At 41.4% G+C, this 20212-nt stretch overlaps 1 protein-coding gene across 1 annotated transcript in view; it reads left to right on the top strand.

Annotated features, from left to right (window-relative positions):
- The window catches only part of LOC109477157 (gamma-aminobutyric acid receptor subunit beta-3-like), a 44354-nt gene extending 26532 nt beyond the window's left edge, over positions 1 to 17822 (top strand). Inside the window, exons 5-9 of the mRNA XM_019778219.1 lie at positions 1655 to 1737; positions 8658 to 8795; positions 14331 to 14483; positions 15551 to 15789; positions 16736 to 17822. Coding sequence (XP_019633778.1) covers positions 1655 to 1737; positions 8658 to 8795; positions 14331 to 14483; positions 15551 to 15789; positions 16736 to 17209 — 1087 coding nt within the window. The 3' untranslated portion in view covers positions 17210 to 17822. The remainder of the gene's footprint in view (positions 1 to 1654; positions 1738 to 8657; positions 8796 to 14330; positions 14484 to 15550; positions 15790 to 16735) is intronic.
- The last annotated feature ends 2390 nt before the right edge of the window (positions 17823 to 20212 follow it).

Genomic DNA, 20212 nt, shown 5'->3' with positions numbered 1-20212 from the left:
GAAAAGTTACTTCTACATACCATAAAGCAATGTGTCTACAACGATAGTGGCATCATATGTTACATCTAAACATGTAAACGATATGTCGCCACTGGCAGCTTCTTCTGATGAAGTCGACAGAATGAATGGGTGATACTGTACCTGGATTTAAGGTTTCTCTCACCAACCCATTATCAACATTGCCAGCAGAATGGGATGGCGAGCCAATAGCTAAGCACACACAGAACATAGCTACTTAGATCTGCTAAAAGAAAAAGGGTATCAGAATGTACAAAATTGATAGATGGCGCCTTTCGTTCTTTGATGTGGCGACTGACAAAGTAAGCAGAGGTTCTTAAGTGATAGGCTGCTGGAAATGAGATACGGGATAGAAGTAAATGAGATACGGGATAGCAGTAATGCGGGGGACAATCATAGCCCATGGTAACAAAATCCGGTTCGGTAAGCTGGGCTGGGGACATTAAATCCCGATGAATTGTGGCGTATGTCTGACCAAGTGACCATTCCAGACACATCATTTGTGAAGGTTTACACAGACTGAATAACAAACTTGTGCTGAATGATGTGCCGAATTTAAAGATAGTCCCGTCTTTCTCTTTGCTGGCGGGGAAGACGCCACAAAAAGGATTTGAAAAGAGAACTGTATAAGTTGTGACTCGGTCATGTTAGAGGAGTCTTATTTGACGACATCATTAAACAGGGCTTTTGGCTATGGTAAAATTGCTTTTCCTGCCTCTGGCTCATTCCAGTTCAGTTTCAATGCAATGCATTCATTTGCTTTTAGATCCTCTTAAATAAATGACTGAAATAAAAACCCCACCGGCCACCATACAAGGTGAAGGATACAGTGTAGTTGAAGAGACTTCTGGGCCACTGGTGGATTCTTGCTCACTTTACAACTCCCTTTGCTTTATCCTTTAGCCTGGGGTGTCACTGGTGACCAGGTGATTCCAACGGGGTTTTCATCCTTAAGACAACACGTCGATACCTTTCACAACTCCGCCAAATCGCATAAAGCACTTTTGTGGGACCTGTATAATGGGAAAGCTTTTTCGTAGAAAGTAGTGTGTGCACAAGGCGGCCAGCTGCACCTAATCTTATCTCCCAGTTGTTTGGGAGAAGATAACGTTAAGTTTTCGACTAGAATAGCTAATGCCATGCGTGCTTAGAATAAGTTGCCAAAATACTCGGTAATGGACATGCCACCGTCACTTGAATGACGAGCTGTGTACTCTGACTTGCTTACCATTAACATTTCAGAAACAAAGCTGTGAATACAAGTGGAATATTATTTTACGTAACTCACATTTCCATAACTGTATACAAAACATTACGATTCCTATTAGAGTACCAGAGTGTCTTACAATTGCTTATGTAAACGCCATGCAGCGAATGGCATTTACTTAGTTATCTGTCTACAATTAACCTCGTGTTTGCAAGAAACCATGCATGTGAGCGTACATGTAAACTATGTAAGTATGTATGACATTAGTTATGTACATTAAGCTACAAGTCACATATATGCAAATTCATCACCCAAACTACGAGAACTCCAGCTATTCTTTGATATATTAACTTCTTAGTTAAATCTTCTATGTTTAGATGGCTTTAATGAAGAAGCACTTGTCTAATCTATGGTTTCTTTCACCTACAGAATCACAGCGAAAATTGCCTGCCCCATGGACTTGCGGAAGTACCCACTGGACGAACAAAACTGCACTATGGAGTTAGAGAGCTGTAAGTGTGTGACCTTTTTTATTCAAAATCTTCCCAAAATCTTACATGCGTGCGATTGAGGTCTAAGTAACACATGATGAATTAACAACACGATTTACAAGGTGCAGGCAATAATAATGGTTAAATAATGACCAGGCAGCCCTGGGAGTAAAATATGCAGACCATTCCGTGAGGGCCTTTGGCGTGTGTGCTGAAAAATAGCGTGATCATCCCTAGTTGATGCAGGATATGGGAGGTAAAATGTCCCCATAATACATGACGCCGTTATTTTGCTATTAATCATACTTCATGGGCGATCATTATCATTAACCGATAAGCTCTCACACTCATCAAAAGTGAAGAAGGTCACCACAGATGTCGGCAGAATGATCATGAATGGACGAGTCTGTAGCAACAACACTCTCAACGATTACAATAAAATATTTTTTGAAGTGTGGTGGAAAATTCAGCAGATATGTACGTCATGGTACGTAGATGACGTATACGTATCGATGAAAAGAAAAGTGTGAGGCAGTCTGTAGCAACAACACATTGAGCGGTTACGACGAAAGATTTGTTGAAATATGAAGGAACATTGAGCAGTCATCTACATCATTGTACGTAGATGACGTATCGATGAAAAGTGTTAGGCAGTCTGTAGCAATAACACATTGAACGGTTACGACAAAAGATTTGCTGAAATATGGAGGAACGTTGTGCAGACATGTACGTCATGGTACGTGGATGACGTATCGACGAAAAGAAAACTGTGAGGCAGCCTGTAGCAACAACACATTCAACGGTTATGACAAAAGATTTGTTGAAATATGGAGGAACATTCAGCAGACATCTACATCATGCTTCGTAGATGACGTATCACTGAAAAGTGTGAGGCAGCCTGTAGCAACAACATATTTAACGGTTACGACAAAATATTTGTTGAAATATGGAGGAACATTGTGCAGTCATGTATGTCATGGTACGTAGATGACGTATCTACGAGCAGTGTCTTCTGGAGCAAATCCTACATGAAACATAGATTCATCTCGAAACATAATAGATGATTCTGATCTAGTAGTTCAGACAGAATTGGGAGATGCCATAACATAGTCCGTTCGTCATCCAAAATGATAAAACAAGTACAACTAGATAATCTAATTATTAAATGTTCATGGACCCATTACGATTCTCCCTGCGTCTGTGAAGACGTTATCATGCGAAGATGCTGTAGCTTAAGGTGGCCGTGACAAATCGTCTCGGTAAGACATCCCACTTGTCACGGTGACAAAGAGCCTCATCCAGCGACGCTGAAATATTCCGAAAGTTATCCGTAACCGGCGGGCTGATAGATTGGTGAAGAGATAACTCATCCCCAAAGTTAGCCTCCTCCATCCATCTTCCAAAACGACCGTCCGATGCAGATTCCGGGAACCTGCCCTGGAAAGGCAGAGATGGGGTGGAGAGAACGTAATGGGCCGGAAAATTACTCCAACTCGAGGCAATTGACCTGGATCACACTTTGCTGAGGTTTGCTTGATGGAAGTGCGGCGAGTCTTAATGGGTGGCCGCCACTGCTTATTTCCTACCTCACCAACGATACTTATTTCATATTGATCTTCTATCCCAATATAGGGTTTATCTATCATGTGTACAAAGTGTCGTCTTTGCTGATGTATCTATCGATGCCTAAATCGTTCCTTTGCAAGACGACAGTGTAAATCATGGTGTCTGCTGCTGTATCAATTGTAAGGCACTGCACGTTTTCTAAGTACGACACTTCCACAAAAAAAACTCAACTGAAAAATCAGTGGATTTCCAGGATACTGAACAGTAATAGGAAGGCTTATTGTTGTAAGTATAGGGAAAAATGATGGCCGTGGTGTTTGATACCATTATTTCCACCACTGTCTGCTAACATGTAACTCAATGCCATGAAACAGTCGTCACAGGTTTTAGATGGACATTTCAAAGTTTGAACTGCCGTCTGCCAGTAATTATCTATACTTTTTGCAAATAATGTGCACGAAAACTACAGTATCAATATAGAATAATGTTACAAGACTGTCGTACAAGACGTAATTTCGTCCAAGTTGCATGGCAGCAGAACAATACTTTGGATGGGAGATGTAACGTTCCTAATACTGCCAGAATCACTGTAGAATATGGTGAGTTCATTGTGAAAAATGGTTGCAATCCTTATCAAAATCTAGGACGGGCATAGGCCCACGTTTTATCGTGCCAAGTCATTACTCACCAATGTCTAACTAGATTAGCTCTTACAGTGGTTCTACATGACTGCCCACCAGGCTCTGTCACTCCCAATGTTTCTAACTGGCAAGATAGTGGTCAATGAATACTAGTAAAAATTATGGGATTGTGATTTCATGCACTGGTATTAACAAGAGTGATGATAAGAGATGATAGATTCCCAAGAGCGTAAATGATAGAATGGAAAAGTCTGGAAAGTAGACATTAGTTGATAAACGTAAATGGCATGATTTAGTAGAAGTATTTCACTTTCTTTCATGGCAGACGCCAAACTGATACTGACCTGGCCGGTGGTACACACTTGACGAATTAAGGGGATTAGGTAACATATTTTTCGCTGATACGAGGATTCCTGCCGTCTTAACAATTCTTGCTCGCCATGCATCATTCTGACCGAAAAGGCTCTGCAGTGGCCGCGGACGTTTTTCAGAGCAAACCAGAAAGAATGAACACAGATCCAGCCAGATACAGGGCTTTGGCTGTGACGAAACTCTGAAACCAATGGGGATTAAACATGACGATAGCAAAAGAAAAGAACTAAAACTTAGTAAAAGGAAGAAAGACAGCGTACTCCCTCCTACAATCTGTAAACTCGGTGTATTGCACTAAGATGGAAAAACTCCCAATAATTTTGGATATGTTAAAAATGAAAGACAGACGGCAACAGAAGTAGTGATACATGGGTTGTCGTCCCTATGAATAAGGTAAAATAGAGCTGCGCCAAAGACATACACAAAGTTCATCAAACACATGTGGTTCTCTAATGCTAAGGCTTTAGTCCTTTACCAGAAAGAAGCAGACAGGAAAGTTGGTTATTTGTTACCTATTTTGAATGATTGAAGTAGCTACTTTCTGACATTGTAGGTAGGCACAGACCTATCCAGAATGATCAGTGCTAAGAGACTGGCTGTGTTTGTCAACGACTGCAACAGGAGAAGAATGAAGGAAAAGTTTAGAAAACCAACTTCTCTGCAGGAACATCATTAGCAACTCTTTCCTCAGGCTACCAAGCTAGGATTTTCTACACGGCATAAATCCGGAAAGTCAGCAAAGCAGGCAGGCATTGCCGGTGTACGTTCAGAAGCTTCCCTCAGTGCGTAACTGATGGCACGTCGTCGCGGCGCACCAGGACTCTAAATTGTCAAAGTCCAAATGGCCCAAGGGGGGCTGTTAGAGGAAATAGACATTTGCCCGGGATTACATGCTTTTCTGGAAAATAAACGAACACAACTACAAGGAAATAAAAAGAGGAGCAAGAGGACTTCCAGGGATGCAGGCAGGAGTTACTCTGCTGATAATGAGGATCGCATTTCCTCAGAAATATTTCAAGATTTTGCCGGAGAAAACCAAAACAGCGGGGACTGCGAGACAATGTCCTTGGCAGCAGAACCTCTGAGATAGTTCCTCAAAATGATGCGCAATCAAGGTAATAAAAAGACAGTAGGGAACCAATAATGGAGGAGAATTATCTATAACGATATATGGTTTGGTAGGAACATAAAGAATAATGGGGGACAGTGGATTGTTTTTCTCGGCAGGGGGACTTACGTCTTTCGATTGCTGCTCTGTCGGGTAAATGAATCATACAATTGAGTTCCTTTTGAGGTTATCTGTTTCTAAATGTGGCTCTAAAAGTACAGCCGGTTTCCTTCATATCTTGGTTAATTGTATATAGCATCTATCTACTCTAGACAAGCTACAGCATCTAAAATTGAAAAGTATTTTTTCTAGCTGTGGAGGTAAAGGCCTAAAATCAGATACGCTAGAAGCGTTGAAGCAAAAGGCACTGCAGATGGAAGATTTACAGAGGGTTTTACATCTACGTTTGTATACCTTTGCAATCGACAGTTAGGTAGAGCCAAAGGCTTTAGCAAAATGACGGAACGTGGAGCGTTCCTACCATTCAAACATCAATATTTACTTTGAAATGTCTTTCTTCCGGGGAACCATTAGCTTCCCAGTGGGGGAATGTCCCTTAACGTAAGCCCACAGCTGCAGATCTATCAGGCGTCTCCATAGCTTCCTGAAACACTGCTGCTGCCACGCTTGGAAGATCAGGCAAGAAACACGGAGATTGTCTTCCACGCGGAATAGTGGACCATGCAGATTGCCGGCAGTGATAGGGGTTCTGTTACTTACCCGGTACATTAGTGGATCGCAGGAATAAATAACCTAAGTTAAATTGGCTTGTGTCTACATGTATCGAGTTTGATCCAGACATAACAACGTTTGGTAGACGTGATTGATCCCAGAATGTAACATGGTCGCCCTTGCCTAGAACTTCACTGACACAACAAAAGTACAGTGACTTTCGTGAGGCCTTACACTACACGTCGACATACAGATACGTCCCACAGGGTACAGTGAAATTAACCTACGTACGCTGTTAATGTTGTTTTAGTTAATTTGATAGCCAAGTCTGTATGAATTCTTCTGTCACTCAAGTCCATTTTTTTACTTGGCTAGACGCACTGTAACTTCCCAAATAGTTGTGTTTGACAAAAACCCTACAGGTACCAAAGTTTCCAGCTGACCTAACGAAGCCTCTGAACAGGAGGTACATGGCTTGTGCCTAAGTTTTGGCAAAAACCATTAAGCTTTCATCTGCCCGATCAATAACTCGCCGAGCTATTAGTAATAATTTATTGATCGTTGGAAGAAAAAGTACTCATTAGGTAGGGTGTGATGTAAAGCATGTATATTTCATCTCACAAGCCAGCTTGGAACCAGTTGACATACACGTCAATACCATTCGGTTTAACCTATATTACTCTCTCTTTTATCTGATAATAATATACAACGCATTAACTTGACTGCTGATCGGGGCGTGTGGTCGACTGTCCTTCAGCTGTACATTGTAGACCACCCAGCTGTAAATCACAGCCTCGCGTCTACACTACCGTCAAGGCGTCACTTGAATAGCATAACGTCCATGTATATAGAAGGAATGTCTCACTTAGTCACACCAGTACGGAAAATGGCTACGTTCTTACTCAGCATCAAATAAATAGAATTATCGAGACGGGTAATGTTAACCCAGAATGACTCGACAAGACGTTACTCAAGGCCTATAACGTCGATGGGATGAATGTTTCACTCTTTTATGTATTTACGTATCAGTGTCTGGGATATGGAACATGTGCCTGACGCAAATACATGATGATTCAGGTCACTTGCACCACAAGAAAGCCAATAAAATGGATCGTCCAGCCAGCACATCTAGCTTCACTTAATCACCTCCATCCGTTTAAAAAACGGTCCCCGAAGTCTGGGTTTCCAAGAAGCTGACCAGTGAGATTTAAACCTGTCTACTCTGACCACAAGCCGGCTGGACTCTCCGATTTTTTTCAGGGCAAGTTGACCTGGACAACCATGTAAGAATGACTTTCTGTCAAGCTCACTCGCCCGCCCAGAAAAAATTGTAACAAAATAACCAAATTCATCAACACATCAGGAAAAATAAAAGGCGCCAATAACAAAAATTAAAGGCCCTGGTTCTTTATCTATGAGGGAGGGCGACGCTTTCGTACACACTAAGGCATATTCACCCGGCTACTTGGCCATTTTTGCCAACAACATCGACTCACCAACACTTTTCAACGTTTTTGGTGCACGAAAGGCCAACCATTTGAATGATGACATACAAAAAGACGACAAAAATTGAGACCCGCCGCCCTCTCCAAACCTCACACCTTCTGACGGTCTGACAGAAGACACACGACATACCGATCATTTGTATCCATCCGCCGAACAGCTCTAAATCATGGTAAAAAAAAACATTCACCAAACGGATTTTATCTCCATTATTATAAACTAACTAACTAACTATAGTATTTTTTTCTGAAATAACATGGTTATTGGTATATATCCGTGCTCTAATGTATGGTTTCGTCTAAAAATGACACTACTTTCTGTCACTTCTATAATATTTTGGGCTGGGGGAAATAAGGCACACAGGTGCAGAATATTCAAAGGGTGTGCATGGGGAGTTCTAAACATTCATATCACTGCCAGCCGCTCGGTATGCATGATCATGTGAAATACCGATGTCCTTGGTTTTGACAAGTTTACAACTGACATGAATGTTTTTTTTTTCAGATTCATATTATTCCTAACCCCCTAATGGCAGAGTGCATTTTGTCTTGTTTTGCTCCAGGCACACAGTGGTATATGGCAGAGTGTATTTTTTTCTTTGACACTTCTTAGACTACTAGAATATTTTGAATATAGATGCTTCGGGAACAGATTTGTATGATACAAGAATGTGATGCCCGTGGGCACGTCCGGGGTTGTCAAAGTGTAAACTGTAACAACAGAGGATGGCACCCAGGCTAATCATGTTTACCGAATTCGAAGGAAAACATGTGTTTGGCTCTGTTTTCTTCTTCTTCTCCAAACTCAATAAAGTCAATGACCTGAATCAGACGTCTGTCACCTTAGTAACTAGTGTTGGGTTACATCATGTTGCACTTTTATAGCAAGAGGGATTTAGACTCCTAACCATATAATAATATGAATGTGTTACAGTAAGAATGTGTAATGTGTTTCAGTAAGAATTATCAGAGCAGACCATATTTGAGGGTAAACATTATGCGTTTGATTTGTAAATGTTACCTTTCTAGTTAGAAATGGTCTTCAACACCTATTAAAGGAGTGCCATTCATACATTACAGATGGCTACACCACGAGTGAGGTGACGTACGACTGGAAGAACGGGAGTGCCTCGGTACAAGGTCTGCTGAACCTGGAACTGTCACAGTTCACTCTGGTCAGCTACGACACGGTACTCACCAAGGAGGTGTACGAAACTGGTGAGCTCTATAATCTTGGTCGAGCGAACGTTAACTAATGGCATTCGTGCATGTGTCGTAAAATTCAGCTGTCGTATATATAGGCCCATTTCCCACTGGGTGTTTTTACCGTAACATATCGTATCGTATCGTTTCGACGACTTACGATTACCGAATGAGGTATAACCTGAGGACGAAACAACGAACTCCTCAAGAATGTTTAAGAGGATAAACTCACAAGTTCATGTTCTTTTGTTCTTTCAAAATTCAAAGCAAAATGACACTACTAGTACTAACAGCTTCTCATCTTGATCACATGGTTCAGATCAGAATAGTTCAGAAATGTGGTAAATTTCATTATACTTTTCCATCGAGTTTTTAGGCTCATTAACTCTGAACAGGGAACAAGAATTCTCTTAGCTCTTGTTATATGCAAAATAAAGGCCAAAAAGACTAGGCCTTTGTGTAAAAAACTTAAAGACTCTAGATTGAAAGAGGCAACTGAATATATTAGTTATCTCCTATTCCTGTCCCACAAGTTACTTGCTCACTTCTAAATAATTCAAACCAGCATGTTTTCTATTGTATTGGGATGCGTTTATCACTATGGCCATTAAGTACTGCTCTGTCGAAAGCTCAGTTGGAACTAACAATTACGTCCATTGACTTTGGAGATCAGATCGGGTGGACGTAATAGTGCGATAGGGAATGCTTGAATGAACACTTGTGTTAACCAATGAACACTTCAGCCATTTAGAGTTTCCACTACGCTCTCTTCAATGACCATTAGGTCAAATTTTCCCAATGATTGGTCCCAACGAGCATTTTATGTAAAGATCAGTGATTTTTAATGGTGAACTTGTGCCAATACCTTCCCCAGAAATATTGTCAAGGCCTTTTATGCGTTCTCTACGGGTGTCGCCCTCTCCAATATCTCAATTGAATGTTGAAGGTATGAATAGAAAAATATTGATTAAGTCTGCACATTGGTGGAGTCGTAATGTCAAATGCTCTGTGGGGGTATGAAAGCGATGGAATACATTGTAAAGAAAATTCAAAGTATAAAAAGAAGTTAATTCTAGCATGAAAGTTCATGTGAGTTGGTAAAATACATGACGAAGAATTAAACTGTTCTCCAACTCAAAAACGAAATTAACTCACCAGAAATTTTCGACTTACTCGCTCAGTACTTGGGTCGTAAAGCTGATGAAGACTGAGCAATTTAGTTAAAAATTTCTGGTGAGTTAATTTTGTTTGTGAGTTGGAGAACAGTTCAATTTTCTTCAAGAAGTTAATTCTTTGTGGCATGTGGAGGGGTTTAAAGTGTTTTTGTCACAAGAGAGTTAATTTTAACAACTTCTGCAAATGTTTTAACATGATATCGTTGAAAAGATTCATTTGTCACGTATAGATACAGTTCCTAGTGAATTCTTTCATCAGTGACAACTTTGGAAGGATAAGGATACTAACCTCCAAATTTTCGATGGCTATCAGTCCATCTTGTTCACGGAGTGGCCTAATCTCGCGAGAGTGCGAGACTAGGCCCGAGACTTGCCTCGGTCTGTCGGAAGGTGCCAAGCTGAACCGAACAGAAGGTTGGGAGCTCCCCAAGACTTACTTACCCCTACTTCGGAGGGAGGCGGCGGGGGGTGGGACCCGACAGACCGAGGCAAGTCTCGGGCCTAGTCTCGCACTCTCGCGAGATTAGGCCACTCCGTGAACAAGATGGACTGATAGCCATCGAAAATTTGGAGGTTAGTATCCTTATCCTTCCAAAGTTGTCACTTATGAAAGAATTCACTAGGAACTTTAACATGATAATTTTGAACACCGACAAACTTTACGACAAGTGTGGGCCTCTCCCATGGGTGGAAGCCGCATACAGCGCTCTTAAACATCACGGCTTTTAGGATTAGGACACAACTTCGCTTTGTTATCTATGAGCTATTACGCACCAACATCCATCATCCGAACCCCCAGGCAAACCTCCCCAGCAGCTCTGGTTGGTTGTGTCACTAAAGAGTGCTTTTGTGGTGATAAAGATACGTCCTAAGCACGCAGAGGACAACGTCATCCATCACAACTACACAACTTCCAACTCAGCTACTTACCAAGGATTTTTACAAGTCCCTGTTGTAGCTTCCGTTGTTATTGATGTGTTATGCACTCCTACAAGTACAAAGCTTCTACCCGGCAATTTTACCTAATAGTAGCAACAAAGGCTTACTGAGATTGCAGTTTTTAACGTCTGCCATGACAACGGCTTACTGACTATGCAGTTATTAGCGTCTACCATGGTTATCATACTGAAATAAACGTCCGTCATTCGTTTATAGATCCGGAGCTGTATAGAAATGAGGTTTTTATCATCTACACTGGGCTTGTGAATCATGTAGGGCTGAGTATAAACAAATTGCTATTTTTTCTCCTAACACCATATTTAGATTCTATTTTTGTCATTTTTTGGCATAATGATTGCAGCGTAGGTGATAGTAGAAAGATGTTCAGATTATGACGCAAGAAAGAAAAAAGTTCCAAAGTGCGCTGTTGTATGTTATCTCTGTGCACCAAGCAGGCACAAAATCCTCCAGGCTATACCCCTATTTATTAGTCATTCATTTCAATAATCACCAAAATATCTAAAAAAAAAGTCTCCAGGTACGTATACAGCCCCGGGTGCATGTGGTAGGTATATCATACAGACCACTGTTTGATATGCTCGGTGATGGTGTTTAAATCCATGCATGACGCCGGCAGTGATATGGTGCTTGATCAAAGCATGACGCATGACGACCCATGCTTTTAGGTAGAAAAACGCAAGTTTGGCCATGGCGACGACATGAAGAACTCTGCAAACCGTGTTTAGAGTCAGAGAATGAACAAAAAATGAACCTCTTTTGTGTAGTATCATCAATATTTAGTATAATTTGTGCAGAGCTTTCCGTGAATAGAAGTAGACACCCAGCGCAATGTCAGGTTAATGAAACAAGTGGGTAAATAACTATAGACTGAACTTTGGCAACCAGTGGGGCCGTGTGGCGTAGCGGAGTGCTCGACTCGGCACCAAGAGGTCCCGGGTTCGAGTCCTGACATGACATGCCACCGATCTTGTGTCCTTTGAAAAAGGCACTTAACACGTTTTTCCTCACTTCGCTGAGGTGAAAATGAGTGTTGTATTGTCCCCTGTGTTGGTGGCGGCATTAATATAAGTTGAAAAAACTCGAGTGTGCCGTCTTGTGACTACATGTTGGAATAAAAAAAAACTTCGTCAACGGCACATACTAGGATACCAATATCTGTTCCCTAAACATTCTCGGAAGGTAACAGGTATAAATTCCCGGTAGTTAAGTCTCCTAATCGTCCTGCAATACCACTGTTGGTGATTGACGACTTCACTATTTGTAGCATAACCGCTGCTGGACGTAATATATATCATCAATGCCTTCAGACAATTGCAAAAAATATACTCCTGCGACAATCCATAAATAGTAACACTTACAGAAAGTACAGGGGCCCCTCGGCTGTGGGGAGCAAGATAAGCGTGCTGCCAAGAAGTTTCAACCAAGAAGTAATCATGCAGTTAATAATGCTAAAAAGTCGTGAGAAAATCATTTAGGAGCTACTGTTGCAACAGGAAACATTAGGACTGCCAGGAGGTAGTAAATTAACCCGGACCCTTCTATTATACTCTGTCGTCACGCTGTCTATTGTGTTATTACTGTCTTATTCTTTAGATCCACTTACAAATGTGCTTGAAATATAGATAAGGAACGAGTCTATCTAAGAGCATACTACATAATTGACGATATCTTTCTTGACATGTTGAAGTATATCTTAACCTATTAGTAGTAGTTTTAAACATGTTTGACGTGAAACATTTAGTTTTCAGTAAAATATGAGCGGGAAAGTGCATCAAATCGAAGAAGCAGTACATGCATGCCTTAGTAGATTAAATTCAAACAAGGAGCTTAAAAAAGTACTTTGAATTGACAAAGAAGTTGCTTAATGCCAAAGCGCTGTCATGGATGAAGGGCGTTCTTGTAAGCTCCTAGCGGATCTTTCTCAAACTACATTACACTGAAATTAGCCTACCAGAGAAAGATATGCCTAGCCTATATTCCATGATCCAGGCTTTGCAGGAAAACGTAGCGTTCTTTCTTTTTCATATTCCAGATACTTTCAACAAATCCGGCAGGTAATTGTGAAATAGCCCAGTTTGTGGCACTGAAGTGGTGCTCATAAACATTTTAAAGGTCGAGGTCGTAGGTGCACAAAGCTGCTGACCTGTACAGACAGAGCTTGCCTGTAGGGACACCGACTGTGTATGATGAATAGGTCAGGGTGTACATAGGTACAGCGACCTATTTGTGCAGATGCGTGTTGATACTTTTGATGCGGCCGAAAACTGCTATATTCGTTTGCCTCTCGCTTGATGGGGTCTGAGAACGCTATCATCAAACTGTTACTTCGTTTGGAGGCTTCCTATAGCCTGTTCTGGCGACATTACTGTAAGGATGCCTTTTTGTGGCAGGATAGCCAATTTAATCAGAACATACTTCTATGCTTTTTTTTAGATGTATTTGTGCCATGTTGTGTATGTATGTCTGTATACACTATGGGCCATTGAGCCTGAAATAAGCAATAAACAAAATAAATAGGTACGCTTACTCACACAAAAATTCCTGCAAAAAATGTAGCCTTGATATGATGTTGAGTATTATTATGAGCAGCATTTTATTTACGGACGAATTTGGATTCCTTTCTGGCTCAACACGCTGTGGGCTCACCATATCTGGTACGCGGTCGGCATGTCCTTCAAAATCAATTTTTGTGAATTCTATTAACTCTTGTCTGAATCCCCTGACGGAAAGTCCGATTAAAGCGCTCAAGTGCGGCGTATCCTGGCGCCACTCCATAAAACTTGCACAAGTGGTGCATATATGGATGCATGTGGGACTTAGGAATAAATTTATCGGGGAGGGGGGAAACAAAAGATTCTGGCACCATGACAAATATAACGACGAACAGGAGCAAAGGACGTCATAGACGTCAGGTGGCCGCTGTTTCCCTGATCTACAAAATGCACATGTCCACATGCCCAGCAGACGTGATACAGATGCTTCCCCAACCTTACACAATCAGACGCACAACCCGCAGCAGTCTCTCCACAGGAAAACATGCCCTCACCGTGCCGGTATCTAGAACTCACGCCACCGGCAGAACCTTCATACATACACACCTGGAACAGTCTGCCAGACAACGTGGTCGGCCTGATCACTGACAACAGCCTCTAGTCATTCAAAACAAGAGTACACCGGCATCTTCATTCTACCACCAGGACTTCTGCATGTAGCTAGAGCTTTGCAACTTTGCTGTAAACCAATGATTAGCCAGGACTGTTACAACCCAGGCTATCATTGTTTACATTAGCACATGACAGAAGAAAAAGGACACGTAAATAAAGTAACGTTTTCTGAACCTTGTAAGTGACGGAGTGCATAGATGAAGTACGTAAAAAGCTATTGCCAATTTAAACTGTCTATTTTGTTTTTACAGGCACCTACGCACGACTGTCCTTCAGTTTCCTCCTGTGCCGGAACATCCTGTACTTCATCCTGCAGACGTACCTACCCGCCATCCTACTCGTCATAGTATCATGGGTCTCCTTCTGGATCAACCACGAGTCTGTGCCGGCCAGGATCGCACTGGGTAAGATAGATTTCTCTTGACTTCTTTAAAAACTACTAAACCTTGTCCTGTTGGCATTTTTACACAGTATTTTCCAATTATTTCATGTCTTAATCAGGTCATAGGCCCCTGACTTTTTTTGCCCTACGGTGGCATAGTTACTTCCGCATTCGTTACGTTTCGCTGCGGTGTGATGCATTGCAAAGGAAATACCCCCCAAATCGTACCTATACTGAGTGCTATATGGATGGTACTGTATGTGCAACCCAACACTTTAAGGGCGCCGCAGGACCAGGGTTTTAAGACAATGAGAAAGGCAGTGAGGGATTCAATAAGCAGAAAAGTTCAAACGATGTGGCTTGTAAGATGTTGTCTATCAACACCACCTAGCGACAGTGACTTTGCCAACAGGTCAAGGTGCAGTTACGATGCAATCTTCGAGGTGGCGCTTTGCACGTAATGCCATCAAACTGAAGTATCAGTTCCTACTTCCCATTGGATACATGAAGGGCTGGCATGCTACATATGCTATGCTACGGTACAGCAAATTACTTCATGTTAGGACGAAAGATAAAAGAGCAAGCGTACATGGAGCAGTTGGTACAAGATGTCATTTGTTCCTGAGCTGCACATACCACATTACGGAATGTCCTTTAGTTTCCTTCTGTGTAATACCAATGTAAACTCAAAGGAGGCGCTGTTTTACTATCCAGGCGTGTTGTGAATGAGATTGGGGCGCATGGTTGAGTTTCCAACAGCACTGCTGCCACTAAATTTACATGTTATGCGGTATGGAAAAATATACAAGACATACGTTAGAAACGCAACTGTACCTGGAATTGGTGGAAAAGCTTTCTGATATCATTCTTCCCCCAAGCGAGAACATCACGGTTACGTACTTTACTACCCATTTTCCCAGTTTAAGTGGTTCTTGGTAAGTACTTTCTGGCAAATTACTGAACTTGTGACCATGCCTAGAAATACATGGGTACTAAACACTACCCTTAGGTAGTAAACACGCGTGTTGCAGGTGGTTTATGGCAGATTGCTCGTGGCCATATCATCACTTTAATATCACCTGCCAACAGGAATCACCACCGTGCTGACCATGACCACTGTCATCACGGGAGCGAAGTCTTCCCTCCCCAAGATCTCCTACATCAAGGCCATCGACGTGTACCTGGGGATGTGCTTTCTCTTCACCTTCGCGGCCCTGCTCGAGTACGCCGCCGTCAACTTCGAGGCCAGCTCCCGCACCAGGAGGGAGACCAAAGGCACCAGAAAGCTCCTGCAGAAAATGAAGTCTGCAAAAGACGGCAAGAAAGAGGTAACGCTTATGTTGGAGAAGTTCTGGCAATGCTGATAACATTTCATGAACTTTAAAACGCTTCTTTAAAAGTCCGTGAGGCATACATTTCTTGAACTGTTGCCAGTTATTTTCTCCAGATATTTCTCAGAAGTTACAAGGGTCTTAACTGTAGTGATGTTGATCAGAATATTTGATAGTCATATCTGAGTTTCGAAATGTCATGTCTTGTGAGTAGGATTTTCGTCCACACTCTTCATTTACATTTAATCTGCAAGTGTTTGACTGAAAACGCAGATGTAGTTTAATGTAGTTTATTTTGTTCAAATACCAACTCAAAGACAATGTAACATTTAGTTATTTATTACAAAGATCCTCAATTGAATAATCAAATGGGTACATTTTTTTCAGTAATGTGTACCAATATCGGGAATACTAAGAAGGAGAAAATGTATTCTCTCTCTCGAAGTATAGATGTATGATAGATGCTGAAGAACATCGATACATTCAGTAAATTGGGCAATTTTATACCCCAGGGCCTGTCATTCAGCTTCGCATCCATACAGACATTAAAGCATTTGCTCAAGTAATCATTCATGCTTATTCAAGTTTATAGTAGATCCCAGGGGCAAAACGTTAATTTAACAGACATCTTTTGCGAGAATGATAGTCCTGTTGTCAGCCATGAGGCACCCTTGTGTCATTATTTGCCGCTAAAATGCACCGCCGGGGAACGATGGCAGTCTGCCATAATTTGCTAAAATTGAAACAGTCAATTACGTTCTGTGAAAGAATGGTACTTTACAAGTGATTTATCTTGCGACACTCTTCTGGGTAGGGTAGATCGCATAGCGGGGTGTACTAATCGTGACTTGCTAGTACTTTTTAATGACCAGATGGATTACTGGTTGATTCATGTAGCTCTTTGGCGTACCGCACATCCATCTTTCTTTATCTTGGCACGCAGGGTAATGAGGAAGGCACAAAGGCAAAGCGCTTCCCGCTCATGGCGAAGAGACAGACCGTGAAAGAGTCACCGAAGGACGAGCAGAGACCGAGCACGGAGAACAACCAGCCTGCCCCGGCACCCAGACAGGTGAAATGCAACCAGTCCTTAAAAAGAATCGTTCTGAGAACGGCGGCAGACCCTAACCATGTCGACCGGCAGCCGCCGCCCGAACCGCAGCTGAACAACAGCACCAACATAGACCAGGTCGAGGATCTGGGACAGACTGAAAACGGGCCAACGCCCGCGGCCCGAAAGAGACCCAACCTGCGGAAGAGGCCGACGTTATCAGATGTGGCCAAGCGAGTGGTGACCAACAGAAGCTTCGCTATCAAAGTAAAAGACGTGGCAACTATAGATAAATACTCCAGGGTTTTATTCCCGCTCACGTTTGCTTTGCTCAACGTGGCGTACTGGATAGGGTACCTGACATAGCAGGCGACGCCAAGCAGAACTGCACTTTGCAGCAGCCCGCATACTTTGTGCCACTTTTTTTACATGCGGGAGATGAAGCGTGAAATAGGATTTTATGACGGGGGCAGAAAAGTCCAGGTGCGACGTGCACAAGTGCAATATGCCGTCCCGATCCCGGCAGTCAGCGGGAACGACAAGATGCCAATTAGGCGTAGACGTCAGCGGAGTTCTGCTGGCGTCATCGGGCTCATCAACTGAAACAAAACATTCTTCAAACTTCCTCTGAGACAACTCACATTTGTCAAGGACGTCAATTTATACATATCATTAGACACGATGACGGAGAAAAAACTGTCTCTCTTACCAAAATAACTATTTGGAAAATCACCCATAGGATACCCATCCCTATTCTATCTTGAAACATCATTAGCGTGGAGCTCAAGTAACTGCTGCTCTTCTTCAGCGTTAGCGTGGAACTCAAGTTACTGCTGCCTTTGTTCAGCAAATATTGACACACATTTTGATACGATCATGTAAAAATGATCCTGGCACTTCACACCACTGTGTCTTTAAGTTTATAGAGGCAGAAAGCGTAATAACATTTTTTTTATATGACACCGGAATTATTTTCCATTCACGGCAAATCTTTGGCTGGTACATGGTAGATTCTGCAGAATTTGGCAACTCTTAGAAATGGTGACAAAAACTTAGATTCATGTCTGACAATGATGCATGATAAGTTGCTTACGCATTGTGGATCTTTAGAAACCTTCACCATAGTAAGAAATGGTAATGAGTCTACAGTTGTTGTTTCGTGCAATTTTGTAGTACATGAGATATCTACTTCCACACACCATAAACAGAAAAACTGTTAGTTACAAAATGTATAGTAAAGTCTGATACACTCTAGACAAAAAAACGTTGCTGGTACAGATAGGTAAAGCCTCTAGGTGTTGATGTGCCTTTGACAAGATAGTCGTGTGAAAGAACATTATGAGATAAAGCCTTTGGAACTTATTAATAACTTCTCCCCAAACAAGTTACAAGTTATGGTTCATGTACACAACGTTGACAGTTACAAATGTATACAACCTCCGGCATCTGTACAATTTGTGATCTTTAATTGTGACAGATGAGTTTGTTTGTATAATTATAACGGTGTAAGAATTATTGGCGACATCCCCTGTTACGTTATATTAGGAGCTTGCAAATTATCTTCTCGCTAATCATTTCTGATTGAAAATTACCATGTTTGTTTTCTTCATTGATGAATGTGCCATTCAATAAACATTAACGTGCCAAGTTGCTGTTTGCAGAATTCCTTTGGCACATACAATTATAATTCTCATATATCTTTAGGGTTATAAGGCAAAAATGATGCTAACTAGCATTTGAAATTAGTATCCGTTAGAGCACGTAGTCTAGAAGAAGACTAAAACTTGTATGCTTAAGCAGTATTTTTTCAAAACGGAAAGACTGAAATTTTTACGTTCAAAACAACCTTTTTATTACCTCCTGACAAATAGAATGCATAACTAATAATGTTACTATTTTTATCTGTGTGTAAATCAGTGAAACATTAGGAAGCTCGAGTGAAGGAGAGAATTGTGGTCTGTTTTTTTGAATCACACATAAAGAAGAGTTCCTCGATCTCATATCTTCGACAAATGATGTAAACCCTTTCTGTGGACGAAACATACATTTTTACTCTTTGAAAATAAGAGTCTCATTTGCATGAATCAGATGAGATAACAAAATCGAAAGTTCTGCTGCAGCACCAAGGAAAGCTGCCAGGGGGCCGAAAATCTCATCAAGACCTACCAACCTACCAAGTTTCATGACAATGCATATAAAGCGTCTTGAGTTATGCTACAAACAAACAAACAAATAAACAAACAAACAAACAGACAAACAAACAAACAGACAGACAAACGGACAAGCGCTACTGAAAAGGTAACTTTCTTGGCGAAGGTAAAAAGAATCGAGGTCCAGAATGGCACTGTCTATTATTGAAAGATCAAACGAGTGTTTCTTCGGGCTACTTATCATAATAACGATTGACTGTCGAGAAATGACATTGTCTACATTAGTTTGCTCTGTCTGATTTTCCCTGCACGTACAAGAAGACCAGCATCAATACTGACCTCGGGGCCAAGAGCTCTTGTACGTACGTGCTCGTTATTTCCATTTCGTGAGGCGGGCAACTTGAGGGTCTGGCCGCCGTTCGAAGATTTGATCAGGTTCCGTACAATCGTGTGTGACCGATGTGATTGCGCAAAATATCTGCAACCATGTCACAAATTACTTCGGGGGCAGGGAATGATTTATCGTGTGTCTATTACAAAACGTGACTGGGAATGAGAAACTATAAGATTGAAGATCGACTTGTAGACAATCCTGTCAAGGAGTAACATCATATACACTCCCCTTGCATGAAATATGTATCATCAACATCCTGATGTGTGTTATTACAATTTCAAACCCAAAAAGTTCATCATTCAAGCCACATAGCTTCACAGTTAGGCAATAAGTAATCAACTGCTATGATTTTGTCCAAGTGCTGTTAGAATGTCTTAAGCTTCCTTTTGATCCAATATTACATGCAGTAAGTCAACGATTATGTGATTACCTGTAAACAGATACTTAGCAAACTCATTCCAAAAGTTGGGTGAAAAATTCTTAACTAATAGAGAAACCAGATACCCACCGAATGTATTAAGATTCGGAACCCTAAACGCCTAATAAGATAAACTGTTTCTCTAATAATTGATAATTGTACAACAATAGGTCTGAATAATGATAACTACATCCTGCCACCTGTGGTAACAAATAGAATTACATGTAGAATGCATTTGATTATTGGCCAAATGCCAGCATCCAAACGTATGGGTACATTGAACACTTTTGTAAAATTTAGAAAAAAAGATATCTAACAAATGCCAGTGACTTTTAACATTCCACCAAAATTTATAATGAAACAAAAGTTACATTTACAAAACTGTAATGTCTTTAATGTAGTTCAAA

Source organism: Branchiostoma belcheri, unplaced genomic scaffold, assembly GCF_001625305.1.
Source record: "Branchiostoma belcheri isolate BF01 breed outbred unplaced genomic scaffold, Haploidv18h27 scaffold4, whole genome shotgun sequence".
In the NCBI taxonomy this organism is placed as follows: domain Eukaryota; kingdom Metazoa; phylum Chordata; class Leptocardii; order Amphioxiformes; family Branchiostomatidae; genus Branchiostoma; species Branchiostoma belcheri.
This window is presented reverse-complemented; position numbering and strand designations above follow the sequence as displayed.